The sequence below is a fragment of the Scomber japonicus genome, chromosome 20 (genome assembly GCF_027409825.1).
Source record: "Scomber japonicus isolate fScoJap1 chromosome 20, fScoJap1.pri, whole genome shotgun sequence".
NCBI classification, from domain to species: Eukaryota; Metazoa; Chordata; class Actinopteri; order Scombriformes; family Scombridae; genus Scomber; species Scomber japonicus.
The window spans coordinates 21321841-21341578 of record NC_070597.1 but is presented as its reverse complement, the minus strand read 5'-3'; the positions used below and the strand labels follow the sequence as shown (position 1 = coordinate 21341578).

Here is a 19738-nt window from a genome sequence, read left to right as displayed (position 1 = left end):
CTAATGAGAAAAATCTCCTTGCTGTGAAAAAAAAACTCCAAACTTACTGGTTTGAGATAATTGAATTGAAAATATGTTTGGGATACATCATTGAAGGACAATGATACTATAAGGGAATTAAAGTAGGCCCTGCTTTATTATCCGATCTTCAGGTTTTGTAGATAATCTAGTTCTACACACTTTATAATTTCAGTTTTGTGCATATTACTAAATACATTTGTGATTAATTAAACTGCAACACAGACTATCAGAAAAAAGTGAGTATAGCAGTACAGAAAGGCTGTAAACACTGCAAAGAGACTGAACTCAAAAGAATCAATCTGAGGAGGAAAGAATCACTCTGATGAAACTGAACACACGTCACTGATATACAGTATGCAATGTGTGACAAGGAGCTGCTATTAGATAAAGCTATATTTTCAGGAGTTATAAGCCAACTACTACACTAGATCTCTGGACCTCTGTCTGTCTGTACTCATAAAGCTACCTAGTACAAAGAGTTGCTCCTAGAGACAAAACGCTAAGAAAATACTTTGTCCTTATACTTAAAATCCCGGTAAAGATCACAGTTATTCACAAAGCATCTTAGCCCTTAAGAGAGTTCTGAAGGTGAAAAACTGTTAAGAGTAGGTAGGAGGACTATAAGAGGCTTAAGATTTAGATTTTCTTAAGCAGAGGACAAAATGGTAGAAAGACAAAGAATGAGGAGAAATATTCTCCAAACGCTGAATGACAGTAAATCAATGAAACGCTACAGATTAGATGGTGCAGGGATAATGTTTGCGGTCGATCTAATTAGAGATGTGCTCACAGCTTCCACCCAATGCAATAACACTGTAATTCCAGAAATGAAAGTCATCACGACACGACTTCCACCAAGATATTTTCTAACCAACATTGCTACTTATACAGACTGGCCAGTAATCACAGATATTAATGACAGCCATTTTTATCCTGTTAATATCAAATAGATTAAATACTATAATGACCAGTAAATAAATGTAAGCAATTAAATATAACAACTATCAGCATTGGAACAGGCTACTGTGCAAGTGGGCCTGTGATTTCAAACATTTCATAGGCTGCTTTTAAAGTGATTCACAATATATTCAATAAAGAACATAAAATAGGATTTATAATTACACCATCTTCATAGAGACTAAATTCTATAATTAAGCCTATTGATATTACTGTCCATGCTTATTATCACTAAATGCATTTTTCTTTCTCTCTTTTTTTTGATCAACCAATCACACCTTTTAAAAGGATGAGTCATACCTAGCAACAGGGTCAACCACACCTCCTCACTTAGGTAAAGCTTTCCATCCCTTCCTTGTTTAAAGTTAGAAGCTCTCTGCCAATATTCCAATGAGTGACACCACATGACAAACCTTTGGTCCTGTTTTCTCCATAAAGCCTTCCTTCATGAAGTTCCGGGTCAGTTTGGGCACCAGCTGGAGTAAAAAAGGACAACAGTAACAACACAAAAATGCACTAAACATTCAACATTAACGACCACAAAAAAGACTTCTGGATTATTCAGCATTTTCAGCAGTGTAGCAGTGTGAGGGATGATTAAATCAGTTACCCTCACCTCCTCATCACTTGCTCCAGGGAAAGCCACCTGTAGGTAGTGGAACCTGGCTGCTCTGATAGCATTGAACCAGTCGACCATCTCCTGTTAGAAAACAAACAAACAGTGGCATTGTGTCCACCTGGATTTAGAAAGAAGACCTTGAGTTTTTACAGTCAAGGTGTCTTGCCTACACTGGAACGTGTGGTTAGATGTGTGGATGCTGCAGTGCTGTCAGTAACTCCGCTGCAGAATGACTGTGACTCTGTACGAACTCAATGACCTGAGTTCTGTCACAGCCTTCAGGGACAATTGTTGGCCAGCAGAGGGAGCAGTGCTTTCTCTACTCCAGCCTGCACCACTATTAATATCTGTCTCTTTCTTCTCTCCAATATTCTCATGTTTGATTAACTCTCTGCTTCTATTTTAGTCATGAATCTCAGAGACACAAGCAATGTAAAGCAATGATTTGTGTGCTCTGTACTGTAAAATCTCTCAGCGAGAGGCATGCACTGAAAGATTGAAAAAACAGGATAATAAAAGAGGGTTGAGACTGTATTGTACGAGTCACATGGTTTCCTATAATTTCCTTGAAAGGAAAAGGTTTGGACCTTTTCTAAGAAGGTTCCCAGAAAGTATTATGTAATTTGGCATTGCTAATTATAGGGGCAATAATTATTTACAAACCATTTCTAGTGTATTTCCAGGGAGTTTTTAAAATCAGTGCACAGCAGTTCAGCTGAACATGCAGAATGTGAAGTGTGCCCACAGGCAAGTATACATGTATTTTTTCATTTTCAAAAAGAGTTTACAGTGTAATATCACTATTCTTTATGTATAAGGCAAGATGGTCCGTTGATGTTTAGTACAAGGCTAAGTTACGAACATATGATGAATAACCAATACACAAAGCAGAATTATATAAGTCACTATGTGCATATTTACATTCAGGAACATTAGCATTAGCTATAGAAACGGGCAGGTTTCTACGATAGTCTCCCAGAAGAGAAAAGACTGTTCTTTATGTGATTGCGGTGAGACTAAAGAGCTCATGTGTTATTGTAAATTATATGACGATTAAAGGGTTGCACATTTTCAGTAAGGTGTCCGTAAGGGCTGATGAGTGCTTCTTCATGGATGAAAAACACTCCAGTTGTGTTTTAGGGGAGGCCCGCATAGAAGAGGCAAATGAAAGGAAGGGGTCCAAGCACCAAGAACTGGTGGAGCAGTGTCAGACAGCTCACTGTGCAACCCCCACAGTCTTTTTGGCATCACAGGAGCTGGACAAAAGGAGAGCCATCAAGTCCACCATAGAAGATGCGGAGAAGGCCTCTAGTTGGCTTTGGATCTTTAGGTCTGAACCGTAGGACAGTGCTGCTGGGACACAAGTTGGGTTCTGATCAACCATGGCTGGGTCACCTGAATGAGGGTGTATGATGTTGAAACCCGAAACAACCGAAGATCACTGATGATGTTCCCCCTCACATCCTAGGATGTATATTTAAACCCATTAGGGAGGGAACCATTTCTTACACAAGAAAAAGTTAAAAATAAATATTTCACGTCTGCATTTTTAGATTTAAGTGACAATAAAACTAACTTACCGTCTAATAAACTATGACATACAATTTACACTATACTTTTCCAGTCAGTAGGAGTTTAGCTGCCCTTTAAGGGACATTTTAAAACCTGAAATAAAAAGTTAATATAGAGTCTCAGAACACTGTCCCTATTTTCCCAATCATTAACACCAAATTACATCGTTCTTTCCAGAGAATTTCCCAGGAGATTATTTGGAAATTTCTGAGACCCATCAAATGACGTGTTACCATGACTTTTTAAAATACTTTCCTCAAGGTTTGCTGTTGACCCTGCAAACCCATAAACTTTAAATGCTTAAACCACTGCTTTACATTACTGTGATATAAGGCAAAGAATAAGCAATGCATTTTCACATTTGTCTTCAGCCCAGTCAGCAAGCTCATGTAGTGGACTGGATTCATCTAGTGCATCCCAGCTCTGACCTCATCACTCCCAACAAGAAAGTGCAGTCCAGTGGGGAGATGGGGGCCACGGGTGACGATAATAACCTCCCAACCCCCCCACCCCTAGGGAGAGCATAGCAGAACAGCAGCAGCGTCAGCAGCAGAAGTAGCAGCATTGACAGAACTGACTGACTGAATGAGCTTACAGGCTAAAACACGTCTTCTGGGACTGAATGGGACAAAAACAAAAACAAAATAATGAAACTAGCAAAAACAACCTTTTTTTTCACCTTAGACACACAGTTTGCAGTTTGTACAGTTTGTAGTAGGACAATGCTGAAACAGAGTCTATGAGGTTTAAGTGCTGACTTTAAGGCTATTTATCCACACTGGGTGAACATCAGCCCCTTTTATTACACAGTCAACCATTTTTTGTACAGTAAGACCTTTTCTACAAGGAATCTGAATGTAGAACCTGTAAAATTAAAGCTAAAAGTCAGCACTTTACCATTTTCGTATGCTTATACTAAAACTCTGACCTTTTCTGTGAGGTTTGTTCGCACAAACTTGTTGTAAGTTGCTTGTGTCAGCCTGATTAATGTCACCTGTTCATGAGGAGCTGCAAATCACTGAGAGCTGATCATTAGCATAATAAAGACCCCTAAAACTGCCATATCCCGCTACCTGTTCTGATCCATTTGTGGACAACTTTAGGCCTGTCACAATAATTATGTTATCAACTTATTGTTATAATCAACATCATCATGTCTATATATGGACTTATCGTATGATACATGGACATGACCTTGATCTTTTTTTTTTACCTCAATATTGCCACACTTCATATTGGCAGCTAAGAGGCTATTCATGTTAACATTGGCTAAACAAGTAGTGTCCTCCATTCCTCACTGTGTACGTCCTGAGTGGTGACTGCAGAATCGAGCAGCGCCAATTATATGACTCTGTCACAACCCATAATGGCAGTCTGCGTTTTTACAGAAGCTTAGTGCCCACTCCAATCCAACCCCCTGCCCCCTTTGCATTATTATGCTATTATATTATCATGATATCAGTGGTATAAAATTATCTTCAAATGACAATAATATCGTAAATCGCGATTATTTCTATGACAATATATCGTCCAACAAGTCTTATTCACAAAAATCTAATAAAAACATGAATATCACAGTGGGGAGCTTCAAGTCCTGCTTTCATAAGTCAAGAGTGTCAGTAATAGGGGAGTCGAAAACAATTAGAGAATATTAATAGAGATGCTAATGATGCATCAACAGAGCAGTGCTGAGCTGTGACAGAAATAAAAAGAGAATGCTTTGATATGACGTTAGATGTTCAAAAATATCTTTCTAAAGCAAAGTGCTCTGTGATGGGAGGCGGTCAAAGGATGTGACAGTCACAGATACTAGACAAGAGAATAGGCTATAATAGTCTACAGCAGTCAGGTGCAACAGAACATGATATTGAACAGAAACCTGTAGATAGACTCTGAGGCAGCTGGCAGTGAAAGAAGTGTCCTACCAACTACTGTAATGTAGAAGTTACTGTGCTAAAATACGCCAATAAAATTCATAAAATATAAAAAAACCTCTCAGCAAACTGGCCACAAACCACAAAGATGATAATATGGTGAAATTTGATTTTAGTAGCTTTCCGCAATCTTCAAATTCATTCATATTAAGACTATAATTATAAAGTTATACCACAAAGTCAAACAAGTATTTCTCCCTTTCTGAAGAAAGTACGAGAAAATTCATGAATGCCACAAATGTTCTTACATCACTTGCAGCACTTCTTAAGAATGAATCTGTTTGAGTGGTTATTTGATGAGGTTCATTATCTCAGAGTCAAAAAACACCATATGTACCACTGTCTACATATTTTCTAACAACACAAAAGCTACTGAAGCTTCTAAATGAGCAGAAATGAATTGTTAAGGAACAATTTTAAGTCCAAGTGTGTTTAGTAAAGCAGACAGCATTCATATTATACTAGTAACCCTGCATTTATGCCCTGTAAAAGGCCAAAACTAGACAAGAAGCATGTGCACTGAAACTGAATTAACATGTATGTCAGTGATGATAGTGTACCTTAGCATCACTGTGGTAGACAAAGATGTTTCTTGTGCTGTTGTCTTTCAGGTAGGTGATCTGCAGGCCACAGGGGTTGCCGATCTTGGCCGGTTGGAAGGTGGCGTTGAGGGTTTCAATTTTCATCACTGCCTTGGGATCCCTGGCCTTGGTGGAGGCAGGCAAGAACAACAAACAACATACTGTCAAAGTCAAATATTATTGAGTATTGTTGGCTTTACTGAGTATGTAAACACCATCAATATGATCTTGCTTACATCCTGCTTGTTGAAGTACTTGAGGGCTCCCTCCCTCTCCGACAGGATGAACTTTCGGCTGAGAAACTGACCATTGTCTCTTCCTCGTTTCCATAGAAACCCCTCTCGGTATCCTGGGCAGAGGAAGAAAAAAAAAAGAAAAAAAGTGTGTGAGTGTGGTTGGGAGGCTGGTATCTAAAATCCATCTCAGAGGAGACAGGAGATAAAACAGAGGAGAAATGTATAATGGTAACGACGAGATGTTGAAACACGGTTGGTGCAAGATGATACTTCAGTTAAGCCAAAATCAAAGATGGTTCATAATTTCATTAATATGAGGAGGAAAGAAAAAAGGAAAGAGAGAAAACACAACCTAACATCCAAAAAACAAACACAAAAGAACACAAGAGAGGGAGGAATTTAGAAGGAAACAGCACCCAAATTATAGAGCCTATTGTAACTTAATTTAACATGTTAATGATGCTGTTGTATTATAGCCTGTAATGTATTTTTCTTCTTCCGTCGATTTTGGCAAAAGGCTCAGCCTACACTGCCTCCCGTTCTCTCTTTTCTCTTCTATTTCTGTCATGCTGTGAAGTGTTTTCTCTCTAATCTGGATCTATTTCTGTGGCTTGAATGGGAGGACAATGTCTAAGCATTATCAGGTGGTGTTAAAGCAGTAATTAAATTACATCTTAGTCATTTGTTTGATGATGTTATTCAGAGTGTTTTATAATGAACATCAATACCTACACTGAAAATGACAAGTGAGAGGTGTTAATGGGGTCTAATGTACCCTGAATGTAAAAATAAAGAAAAAAAAGGAAGTGATGAAGTTACAGAAGGATTTGTCTCATCTATGAGGACGGAAGGGGAGAAATTTAGTAAAAGGATCTTAGAGGGTTGGTTCACCCAAATACTTATAATGAAAAACAATATTTTCTCCTATACTTGCAGTGGTGTCAACTATGCAGACAATTTTGGATTGATTTTTCACAGGCTTTGAGATATCCATCTCTGAAATGTCTGCCTCCACACCAATGTGCTGGAGGTAAATTGAATTTAGTTTCCTGTGCTCACAGCATTAAAAATGTATGTTTAAAAATGGCAACATCTCTTTCCAGTAGCAGTGTCACGACACTCAGAATCTTGTTAGAGACATTTCTTCTTGAAAATTGCGAAAGAATAACTGGGACACAACCTCCAAATCTGATCCCCCCCCAGTGGTCACTCTTGGTACTGCAACAAAAACTCCCACTGCTGCCCAAAAAGTTTTTTCCTCATAGACCACCATTGTAAAAGAAACTGTAAAAATTGTTGACAGGTACCTCAAACTGCAAACAAGGTCAATTATAACTCCTCAAGCTAACTCCTCAAGCTGAAACTTGTGGGTGGGGCCAGCAGTGGAAACTGTGCTAGAAACTTTTTTTGGCGTATGTTTTTGCCACGTAATTCTTATAGGATTAAATGGGCGCCATTTTTGGTCCAATATCTGACTCTTACGATACAAATGTGGGGTAGGCTAAGTACAGTAGCTAACAACTGAGTGTCCATGGTGCAGAACCTTGTCTCCAACACGATAACTATAATACATTCATTACATGTACCATTATCACAATAGGAGGAAGAGGAAATAGCCAAACATAAGATACACAGAGGAAGAGAGAGTAGGAGAACGTGAGGGAAGCTACAAGAAGGAGAGAGCTAAGAGTGCATGAGCAGAACTAGTGTAAACGTACAGAGGGTAATTAGCCACAGAACTGAAGAATCTAGCAAAATAATGACACAGCAACCGCAATTAAGACAATTTGCTTACCACTGCATGTCATGAAGTAAAATTCAGTTTGAACAGTCATCACTGTATGAACGGAGTTGAGTTTAATGCAGTTAAAGAGCATCAAGAGCCAAACCTCTCATGTACAATATGCACAGAATTCCTTCCTTATATCATAATAAAGTTATTCAAATACCACATTTTCAAGTTCATGTGCAATTATTCTACTCTTTTGCTCTCCATTCTCCACATTCACTGCCATTGATTACCTCTCCTCTGTCTCTTCTTGTCCTCTGCATTCATTTCTCTCCATCTTTTTCAGTGTGTGTTTGTGTGTGTGTGTGTGTGTGTGTGTGTGTGTGTGTGTGTGTGAGAGAGAGTGAGTGTGTGTGCTCTCTCTTTGTAGCTGTGACTTTCTGACATGAAACATTCACCTACACTGGCATTACCTCATCGATCAATAGCCCTCCTTGTCCCCACCCTCGCCTCCTTCCCTGACACCCCTCTTATTCCTCCTATCCTTTGCATAACAGATCAATGTTAACATTGGCCGCAGTGGAGACCAAGTTACTGCCACCCACCAGCATACACACACGCCCGCAGATGTCACGGACCTTGCAATGAGTGATGAAGAAAGCATGAATGCACAAATAGAGATGACAGAATGACTCATATTAATCCACTCTGTCTAAGTGTGTGTGTGTGTGTGTGTGTGTGTGTGTGTGTGTGTGTGTGTGTGCGTGTGCGCGTGTGTAAGTGTGAACGTTTCTGCACTGTAACAATAAGCGAATGAGGTCACTGCAAGCCTGTGAGAGAGCTCCATCATCATCAAGACGTGAAATGTATACTAGTAGAAACACACATGCATGCTCCCTACACACACACACACACACACACAGTTTGAATGGTGGCTCTATTTTCCTGGCAGTGTCATTGCTTGCAGCGCTTTAAATGTCAAACATATACACACAGCCACTTAGCAGAAGAAAGGTGAAAATGAGTGTGTGAAAGCCATGGATGGATGTCGCAGAATAATTGAATTCCTGCTACTGGTGTCCGCTGGGAAACGTGTGTCCAAAGAGTTTTCAAGGTTCTGCTTATCCAAGGGTAAACAATGCAGGCGTGACACGACAACAGAGCACCCAATGTTGCTTTTTCAAAGATGGAAAAACTCTCTCTTTGAGTTTCTGCATGCGTGTGTATCTGTGTGCGTATGTTCTATACATTATCTTGTTGCTATGTGCTTTGTAGAGACGACTTCAGTTAAGCAAATGACAGAGCTTGTGTGTGAGTCTTTTGATGTGGCTCTGCTTAATTTGTGCTCTGAAAAATGAATATACAAATGAGATATTCCATATGTTTTTACAGGCTTATCTCACAGTGAAAGTTGAAAGAAGTGAAATTATTTTTTAGTTTAAAAAGCTGAGAAATATCCTGTGAAATGGTTTTGCCTCTCATATTTCAGTACCAATGTTTTTTTTATGTGTTAAATCATTCATTTAAGTTAATTATCAGTAACAGAATAGTTAGTTTTGGCTGAATTATTTGTGTCTCAAGATGATGTTATATTGGGAATCTTTGTTTTTCGTGTTTGTTTCGTGACTGTATAAAAGAAATGGACGTAACATCCGTGACGTCACCCATTGGTTTGTGGACTGCTGTTCGGAAGCCAATAGTTTCGGATCTGGGCGGCGTCATCTTGAAAATTTCAGGTGCATGCTGGGAAAAAAAGAACACGGATTCTACTTATATGGGCATGAGGCGGAGTCATGGGCGGAAGTATGGGCGGGACCAACGGTGGAGCAGGGAGGTTGGGATTAGTTGCGAGCTCTGGATCTCGAGGACATTGGTCAATCAACCTGTCAATCACGACGTAGCCACGCCCCAATGCATACCCTGCTTTATCATCAAATATAAAATCAGGGAGGCCAAAATTTCACAAATGAACACCAGACTGCATTGAAGAAGGCTTTAAACTAGCGATTGAGACCATAAACACATTTTGAAAACGTTTACTGAGGTTAGAAATTAAGTGAGAAATTGGTCAATTCTCCATTGACTTGTATAGAGATGGAAGTCCTTTTGAACACAAAACAGTCGCCCCCTGGTGGCCTTTTGATAGAATGCAGCTCTAAGTTACTTCTGCGTTGGCCTCATTTCAGAGGACCAGAACTCCCCGCCTGGTTTTTTGTGATGTACGGGGAGATCATCTGCTTAATCAGTGATAGTGAAAACAGGTGCGCATCATTGGGTGCTCCATAAGGGAGTAATTAGGCTCTGTCAAGCTGAAGGAGGAAAGGTAAAACTGCTGTGGAGTAAATTACAATCTCTATATTTGGTGCATTCATAGTGTGTTTACCTATAGATAGAGTAAATGGGGATTGTCAGTAGTAATCTTATATGTATGTTTATTACATTATTCTGTATTCTTTCTAAGCTTTATCAGTGTAGCTCAACCTATGCTATTTTGAAAGTAGGTGGCTGCTTGCTGTGAGACTGCAGGTTTTTAGCTGTTCTTTTTTTAATCCTTTCTTCAATATAATGTTATTTTTGTTGAATGTTATTTTAGCCTGTGTTTCATTAATATTTCTGTTACTAAATACCACCATCCTTTCAGAAAGAGCAGTTCTCTTGCCTGCCAACCTACAACTTCCCCCTTGAAAGTCTTCTGCCCTTTATACGATGATAATACAATACATCCTAATTGTCAGATACTGACAGTTACCCAAACATCAGTGACAGTTGCTGTTTTGCAATCATAAAGTCAGATGAGGATAAGATATGAACAGTACAAAATGTCTATGTTAAGTCAAAAGAGTCTTTATAAGCAAACTGCATAAAAGGGTACAAGTCTGACATTAAAACATTCTTAAGGTGTTTAAATAGGTTTTTGTGTTTGTTGTGGCTGAGTCCTTAAATGCACAGGCTCCCATTAAATATTCATGCTGTGTGGTCATACAAGGCATGCCTGATCTCACAGCCGTCATGTTCAATTCAAGTCCTATGTTTTACTGACCCAAGTCTTGAGTCTACACCCACTTTATGTTGGGACAGTATCAGCAACTTTCACAGACTCACTTAATACAAATCAGAGGAGAAACTAATGATATAAATCAATTTGGTCAGTGTTATTGTTGAGAAATTTTGTGTAACTGATGAAGGTTTTTAGTATAACACACATATATCTGCATCAGTACGTACCTGCAGAGTAAGGTTCCTGTTTCTCTATAAACTCAAATTCATTCCTCTCGTACTTGGCTCTGATCCACTGCTCTCTCAGCAACCTGGAAATACGATGAAAAACATATCAATGATAACATGGAAACATCACATTGTAGGCCCATACAGCCATGAATAGGCATGCTTGGAAAATTATTGTAATTTTAGGGATTTCTTTGACTATATGCAACATTTTTGTGAAGTACTGAAGAAAAATGTATTAGTGAGGAAGAACTGACGTTAGTGTCTTTATTTTTATGTCATCAGTCCAACAAGCTGATGCATATCTAGCTGTCAATGCTTCATCCATTTGTACCATTTGTAGAAATATAAACATACCTGTAAAGGTTTTGAAAGTGGACAACAAGACTTATGATTATCAGCAATTGTGAGCTACTGTTAGTCGACATTTATGTGACACACTTGCAAACTATTAAGCAATTATAATTATAAGGTAAACATTTTATTATTTAGTGGGTTATTTATTTGCTTGCTCGTCTATTTAAGTGTATACTTTTCATATTTGGGGAAATTATTTCACTTTCTTGCCGTTTGATGAGAAGGTAGGTAACGCTGTTATTTGTCAGGTTACAGCTAGCAGACAGTTAGCTTAGCTTAACTGACTGGAAATGGGGCAACAGCTAGCAAGGCTCTGTTGAAAGTAACAAAGTCTGCCTACAAGCACCACTAGAGTTCCCTAATTTACGTGTTAGTACAAAAAACAAAATATAAAAATGTTACATGGCACTTGGCCAGGAGCAGTGACGTCAAGCTTCCTTTGCTAAGCTAAACTAAGCTAAACTAACCGGCAGCTGCCTCCAGCTACATTTTTCCTGTACAGACACAAGTGTGGTATCAATCTTCTCATTTAACTCTTGGCAAGAAACCTTACCTTTCCATCAATTGTACTTTGTGTAGTGTTTGAAATGTGCTGTAGGAACTCTGTAGTTGCTATTTCCATTTCCATTCAGCTGATTTGTGTTTGATAGGTCTAGTCTTTTTTAAAGAGTGCCAATCTGTTAAATCAGCTACTGCCACTGTGATAATTGATATGGGTCCTCAGTGGATGCTTGTCAAGTTCAGTGACTTGCTGGTTTGCTGTGGGCATCAGTGTTTTCCCGAGCAGATGCACTGGGACCCAATTAGATTGAAAGTAGGGAACCGACTCAAAACTATCAACTTCCGACTTGCAATGGATTGCAGCATGACATCAGCAACAAGAGGATAAACAAAGCTGATGTAAGCAGTCTTTTACAGTTTTCTGGTTGGGTATCACCATTTATCAAAACCTCATCATCATCATATTTTACAATGGTGGAACATTGCATTTTCTCTAAAATGTTTTATATAAATATCATTACTTAATGGAGCTTATGTATGACATCAAAGCATAAAGCGTTCATCGCTCTGCCTTTGCTTTTAACAGTTCCTACCAAAGCTGAATATAAAGGACCGGACGCAATCTCAATTTTAGACCTTCTTCTATTTCAGCGTGAGAAGAAACAAATGGCAACAGTCGGCACATCACCATGCCAACAATCTCTCTCATCTGATGTCTTTCTCTACCTCTCTCAACCTTTCATTCTCCCCTCTAGGCTCCTGCTTTCATCCTCTCTCTCTCTCTCTCTCTCCACATTTCTCTGCTTCTTTATAGTGTAGAAATAAAACAACTGTTCCATCTGAATCAGGTGAAAACATCTTACTCTGAGCAGGGATTGCTTTGAATGACACCTTCTCTTGACATTTGATCTTAAACTCTAAACCCACTCAAGGGAGTGAAGTGAACACAGACAGACACCGTGGCACAGATACTGAGAAAGACACCTCTCTTTTCATCTGAGACTTCACCATTGTTGCCATTCTCTCGCTCTACCTTTCTCAGATGTGACTCTTTGGGTCTATTTTAATCAAATTCTGTTGGAGGGAGACGGACACAGAGGAAGAGGTAGATGGACAAACCTAGAATACCCAAGAGAAACAAAAGTGTCACTATCTCAGCTTGCCTGAGCAAGGAAAAGGAGGACAAAAAAGATTTTTTGGAGGCAGATGGATATTCAAAAATATATTATATGTACAGTACATGAAATAATTCAACTTTATCAGCCTAATTAATTCTACAGTGATACAAAACTCTGAAACAAAAAATAAGGGGCATGTAATAGACTATTCATACACAAAAAGAAGGAAGAGGAAGTAATAATTATGTGATATACAGTCCTCAGTTAGTGAAACGATATACTATATCTCCATTTACAGTGATAATGTTGAACTGCACCACATCCTGTTTCCATCATTTTAACACTTATCAGTATGTATTGTAACTGCCGCTGCATTTAACATATTCTCATCACATTCATGTGTAAGCAGTGTGGGCAGCAGGCTGTGGAGCTCAGCAAGGGACAACATTGCATTAAGAAATAAAGCTTTAAAGCTGGACCAATCAATATTTATATATTAACAATGGGTCAAATGAGTATGTGTAATGGAAAAGGGGTCACTCGTAAGATAAAAAAACAACAACAATAAAGTTTTTTTACAGTGTATATTGTAGTACACAGTCAAGAGGTTGTGATATGTAGCACAAAAAGCTAGCAAAGTACTGTAATTGGAACCGCGTTCCCTTGCATGCGCAGTGGCATCTGTAGAGAACTAATCTCCGAAAACTGAAAACACAATTGCTGTTATTAGACTTTGGAGCTGTTTCTAAAGAACATTGTTGCGAAGGAACAAGTCACCCAGAGCAGCGGTGTAACTCATTGATCTGATTTTAATAGTTTTCTTTTCAACCGATGTATTGTACACACAGAGAAAAAGTCATCTTTTCGGACAACAAACACACATTCTTGTATAAAAATCATATGTGTATTACAGTATGTCTTATACTGCACCTCCAGTATTCATCTACTGAAAATCACAACTATAAGAAAGACTTGAGTACTTACTTGCAGTCAGTGTGTGTTGGTCTGTAGTAGAAAGCAGGAACCTTCTGTTCATATTTGGCCTTGGCGGCATTGTTTCCCATAGCAGCCATCAACTGAAAGGAAGACATGACAACACAACACGGTCGTTTAAATATCCCTTCTGTTCAATATAGCTTCCACATTACTTCATCTCACATAAATCTTATCTGCAGTGACAGCCTTTCCATTCCCCTGAATGAGAAAATACCATATTTAACCAATTGTTGACCGGCAACAGCTTGGAGGTACTTTCATTGAGAAGGATAAAAGTAAGATTTGGAGAGGTACCAATGATTATTTATGGTAATGATTAACAAAACAGCGTGTACTTTTTGATAACACGTCAACTTGAACTGTTTTTGTGATGACTCCTGATGTCATCTTGAGTTTCAATCTGGTATTACCTAGCTGAGGAAGAGCTTTTTACTGTAAGCATAACTCGAGTGTTGACCTCAAGTAGTGACGAAATACGTTGCAGTCTTCGCATAACATAAAGCAACACATTGTTTGTGAGACACTGTCTTGAAGTGCATTCAAATGTGCCACTTTGTTCGTATATTGTGGCTATATATATATATATATCATTTGGGCCATATATATGGGCCATATATATATATATATATATATATATGGCCCAAATGATGACTGCAACTATCAGCCCATTTTGAAAAGCTATCCCTGAAGTAAAACAAACTTTACATTTTTCGAGGGACAGTTCCCACACAACTTTTGTTCGTTTGATACATTTCGGTTCACTTGAAATTTTGCTCGTGTGAAACCAAACCGACCCAAAGGCAAAATGCAACAAGGTAGCAACTCATCCACTGATGCAGACAAAAGCAAATGAACTATACTGTAGGTGTGAAAACACTTTAAGCCACTAATGCAGCTCATTTGCTATCTCTGCTTCACACTTTGTTTGATTTGACTATGTTACTTTCACTTTTTATTTTTGCTTTTATGCACCTTACTGCTACTACATACTACATAATGTATTTAATAAATGATCTTTTGTTACCCATGCATCCCTATGTATCTCTGTATCCCATTTTGTTATGACCACTTGAATCAGGACATAACAGTTTTTAACTTAGATTTAAAAATAAAATCAGATAAAATGAGACAGCTTTGCTCTTTGAGAATAAAGTTCTGAAGTAAAACGCTTGGAGCTTTTTACAGCAGATCAACAAAACAGCAACCATGACATTTCAAGAAAGTAAGAGAGAGTGGTGACAAAGAAAGTAAGATGTAACTTGAGGTAAGATGGATTGAAGCACAGAAAAACTGAGGTATTATAAGCTTTTCAGTTGAGAATAAGGTCCCTGCTTTGCTATGGCCCTCTTTTCCCTCCATCATGCGTTTCATCCAAGGATAATCCCTGAGCCCAATCCAACTGGCTGAATCCCTCAACACGCCTCTTTTTTTCCTCTGAGGGGTTCTGGCAGGGATGCGGCACCCTGCTGTTCTATTGTGAAGGTCAAATAGCAGGCAAAACATTCAACCACAAAAGAACACCTTTAGAAAGAAAGTTACATAAATGAGCCTTTGACACATCTGCTTTGACACATATGATGCATTTGACACATGAGATATAACATTTACAACAATATATTAATATTATCAAAGCTAAAGATCAAGGACTGGTTTGGTGCCTTTTGGCATAAACATTAGTATTCACTATTAGGCCCCTTTATGCAAATTGGCTCATTACTTAGGACCAGGAGTTGCTAGCATTTGCAAGACCAAATCTGCATGATAACATGAGTTAAAGGACCACTGTGTAAGATTTTGGAGTATTTATTAGGAATAGAATATAATATTCATTGGTATGTTTTCAGACACTGTAAACCTGAAAATAGTTTAATTACATCAGAATGAGCCCTTTATATCTACATAGGGAATGGGTGCTCTTCAGGCCGACCCATTTACACAATTGATGAATGCACCCTGAGAATGCCACACATGGTCAATCACATCTTAGTGGAATAGACTTAATGTAAATTTAACTGTTGTGGACAAAAAAAGCAACAGAGGAAAATGAAGATGAATAATATTACAGACAATGAGCTTTAAGATATGGTAGCTTCCCAACAGCTTTCCCACAGGCAACAAGGAAACTCATTTTGTCTGAGTTCCATGCATTGCTTGTTAAAATAGAATTAGTTATAAGAAAATGTGGTCAAGATCTTCTTATAAAATACAGTTGAAACAAATCCATGCACTGTAAACATAATTTATGATGTGAAATGTTCTCTTTATTAACACCTAAATAAATCAATTAAAAGGAGTGGAACAGAAACGAGAATAAAAGAACTGAAACTCATGGTTCTAAATATGTGAACATTCAAGCACAAGAGGAAATTCATGAATCAGATTAACTAACCCTAACCCTCATTGGTCATTTTCGGTCCAGTAACTTCCATCTTTACAGTACACACTCAAATCTGCAGGTATGGCTTTTATCAGTTTCCAATTCCAGGCTCAAAACTGTGTAATGACTTTCTTCTAGATGTAAAAGTTTTCTAAATAAGAGACATCCTACTGCTATCCTTCAACGATTTTATTTTCCTTACTTCAGCAGCTTTCTGATATTGGATTCTCAAGAATGTTCATAAAGCATTTTGTATTGTTTTACCATTACCACGCTGCTCTTTCCCTTTTGTCTCCTTCACCTCATATTAAAAGGTATTATCCTTTGTCGTCTTTTGTTAATTTCGCAATGGTTCAAAGGACTTTGACAGTAACTCGTCACATTCCAGAGATCTTTTGGGATGAAAGGGAAAAGAAAATATCTGCAGGAACAATTTTATTATTGTAATTCAACATGAATCGAGATCCCTGTGAGATGTTTGTGGCACCTTGTTAAAGTCAGCCCTTAAACAATTCACGCTGTTCTTGGAGGCAAAATATGGTCTTACACAGTATTAACTTGGTTTAGTTCATAAAGTCAATGCTGTTGAGGCTGTTTGATCACCGATGTGTTATTGGTATGGGACAACAACAGCTCCAGAAGTCTCAATAATAAACCTTTCAAAATCATCCCCAAACCATCCCTTTACAGATTTACAGAAGGGCAGATTGAAGCCAAACAGACAACACAGCGCCCTGGCAACAATTTTTTCCTGCTCTGCAATCATATCCAGTCATCTTATACTCTTGCTTCTGTTACGGTCTGTTTATCTCTAAATACCCCAAACTCTACTGTATTTTTGCCCCAGATCACCACGACTTTCTCCTCTTAACTCAAATCCCCATTAAACCCTAATTATTGTCCTCCCACACATCTCAACCTCTTGTTTTTCTTCATGACTCACATCAGCATCACCTCCCCCAAAGTCCTTTTTTATCACACTGCGGTAGTTTCACTAGGATTCAAGCGAAGACGTCACTTGTTCCTGAGCCGAGCCAAAGATTTTAACTCTTAAAAATGTCTAAAGATGCAATATTTCTTTTCTTTCTTTTTTTCACAGTTTTTAAAGAGAGCTCCTATCTCTAGCTGATGTTTCTTGAAGGGTTTGCACGTCACCCAATAGCTCAGCTTCTTTTTAACACAAAGGAGTAAAGTCACACTAATGGAATAACACTTTATTGATCCCTGACTGGAAATTCTGTCCCTCCACAGGGAGGTCAGAGGTCAGGGTCAGCTGAAGAACAATGTTCTCTGGGCTAGATGTCTCCAGACTGGTATCACACCAATCACATCATTTTTAAGCAATCAATACCGGCTTGATTGATATTGACTATATTATGATCCTTTGTTTATTGAAGCCTAGTGTTCAGTTCTGCTTTATTTTCTGTCATATTGCTCAGAAAAATGTTGCCTCGCTGGGTCGTTTCCATGGGAACAACAAAAAATAATGCTATAGATATTAGACTTTGTGATTGCCATGGGCCCCATACTTCTTTGTCTATTGTATTCACAGTCATATCATTTGCTTAAGTTTTACATACTGGAGTTTGCACACAATTCGTGCACAATTCGTATCAGGCTTCATGCTAGAACTCATACAAACGGTTTTGTGCGTAAGAATTATGATGGTTCAATCTACAGTAATTGAATTCAAACATGGCTGGAAACAACTTCAAATAACCAAATAATAATAATAACTGCTTTGCTTTAGCGAGATGTAATTTGGCATCCAACTTCACTGAAAACCATTCTTTCTGTAGATATATATAGAAATGGAACGCCATACCTCCACCTCACTTGCATCCCACGTGTCCTGGATCGACTTGACCCGGCTAATGTGGGGGATGCTCCGATGCAGGAGGGAGCAGGCCTGGCAAACGTACACGCCCAGAGTCAGTGACGCCCAGTCTGGCTCTGCAATACAGAGAAAGAGAGAGACAAAAGAATGGGGGAATGAGACAGAGAGATGATATAGAGACATGGAATAAGGAGGAAGTGAGTTTTGGGGATAAAGAGAGGAAATAAGGAAGGGAGAGTTGGTGATAGAGATGTAGGAGGAGAGGTGAGAAAAAAATCTGGTCGTAATCTTTGCACTGTAACAAAGAGAACGCCAGCTCAAGGTTCAGGCTATAAATACTGAAAGTGCTGATGCAGACGCTGTTACGGGGGTAATAGGAGCAAAGTAAATGAAGCAAATATAACAAGGGACTCTGGTTGAGTGTGTGCCTGCTCATAAAAGGACAGCAGTGCAGCAAAATATGATTTGAGGGAAATCCTGTTCAGCTTACTGACAGGAAACAGGCTGCGTGAGATCTGATCAAAACTCAACAGAGGTAGTTATCAGGTTAGTTACATCACCAGATGGCTAAATACACTGTGATAGCATCATCTCACACACAGAAAGATGAGTTAATTCTGCACATATTTATATGCACATGCAATATATTATACTTTTACACTTCCTTGAATGTATCCGTGCATCGCCTCAGAACAGACCATATGCTGTTATCGCCAACATGAGCATGTGGCTGAACATACACAGATCCACAAAAAAGCCTCATCAGCATGCGGAGGGAATACACACACACACACACACACACACACACACACATACACACACACACACACACACACACACACACACACACACATAAAAAATGTTACGCAGCAGTAGCATCCGTGGGTGTTCAACAAGGGTACATTTGAGTCATTGTGTCACATCTAGACTGTCCATGCAAATTAAGTTGTCAAAGTCAGGCACAGTGTGAGTATGTTTTTGTGTGTGTGTGTGTGTGTGTGTGTGTGTGTGTGTGTGTGTGTGTGTGTGTGTGTGTGTGTGTGCGCGCGTGTGTGTGTGTGTGACAGAGGGAGTGAAAGACAGAGTGGTGTGAAGGTGAGTGCCCAAATATGAGAGAGTGTCACATGCAAATGCAGATTGGAGTTTTGCATTGAAGCCAGAAATATCTCAAAATTAAAGGAATAGTTTGACATTTTGGGAGATATTCTTTTTTATTTTCTTGCTGAGAGATGAGAAGATGATATTATATGGAGCTGGAGCTGGTGAGCAGGTTAGCTTAGCTTGGCATAAAGACTGGAAACATGGACTCCGCAAGCCTGGCTCTGTCTAAATGTAACATCCACCTACCAACTGACATGTTATATTAGACAAACATGTTTATTAAATCCATACAAAAACTGAACTGTATAAGAATAACATACGGTGGCTTTATTGACAGTTAGGTGCAGACTATTTAAGTGACCTCCTGGCGTCTCTGCTGGTTGCATGGCAACCTCATACTGTTGACAAGCCAATAATCTTATATATACACTAACACAATTTATACATCGACTCTCACAATAAGCAAAGCCAAATGCAGGAGATTAAAGGCAGTGCTGAAGGAAACAGCACTGCCTAAAACAAAACTAGGCAAATTTGAGCAAGAACTGACGAGAACTGACAAAAACTATGCAAATCG

At 38.8% G+C, this 19738-nt stretch overlaps 1 protein-coding gene across 1 annotated transcript in view; it reads right to left on the bottom strand.

Moving 5' to 3' along the window:
* LOC128381740 (arf-GAP with dual PH domain-containing protein 1) overlaps positions 1-19738 on the bottom strand; it is a 30292-nt gene that overhangs the window by 1687 nt on the left and 8867 nt on the right. The window contains exons 2-8 of the mRNA XM_053341777.1: positions 18049-18176; positions 13835-13926; positions 10875-10957; positions 5921-6033; positions 5664-5810; positions 1595-1678; positions 1392-1454 (exon numbers count right to left, since the gene is read on the bottom strand). Of these exons, the coding sequence (XP_053197752.1) occupies positions 1392-1454; positions 1595-1678; positions 5664-5810; positions 5921-6033; positions 10875-10957; positions 13835-13926; positions 18049-18176 (710 nt within the window). The remainder of the gene's footprint in view (positions 1-1391; positions 1455-1594; positions 1679-5663; positions 5811-5920; positions 6034-10874; positions 10958-13834; positions 13927-18048; positions 18177-19738) is intronic.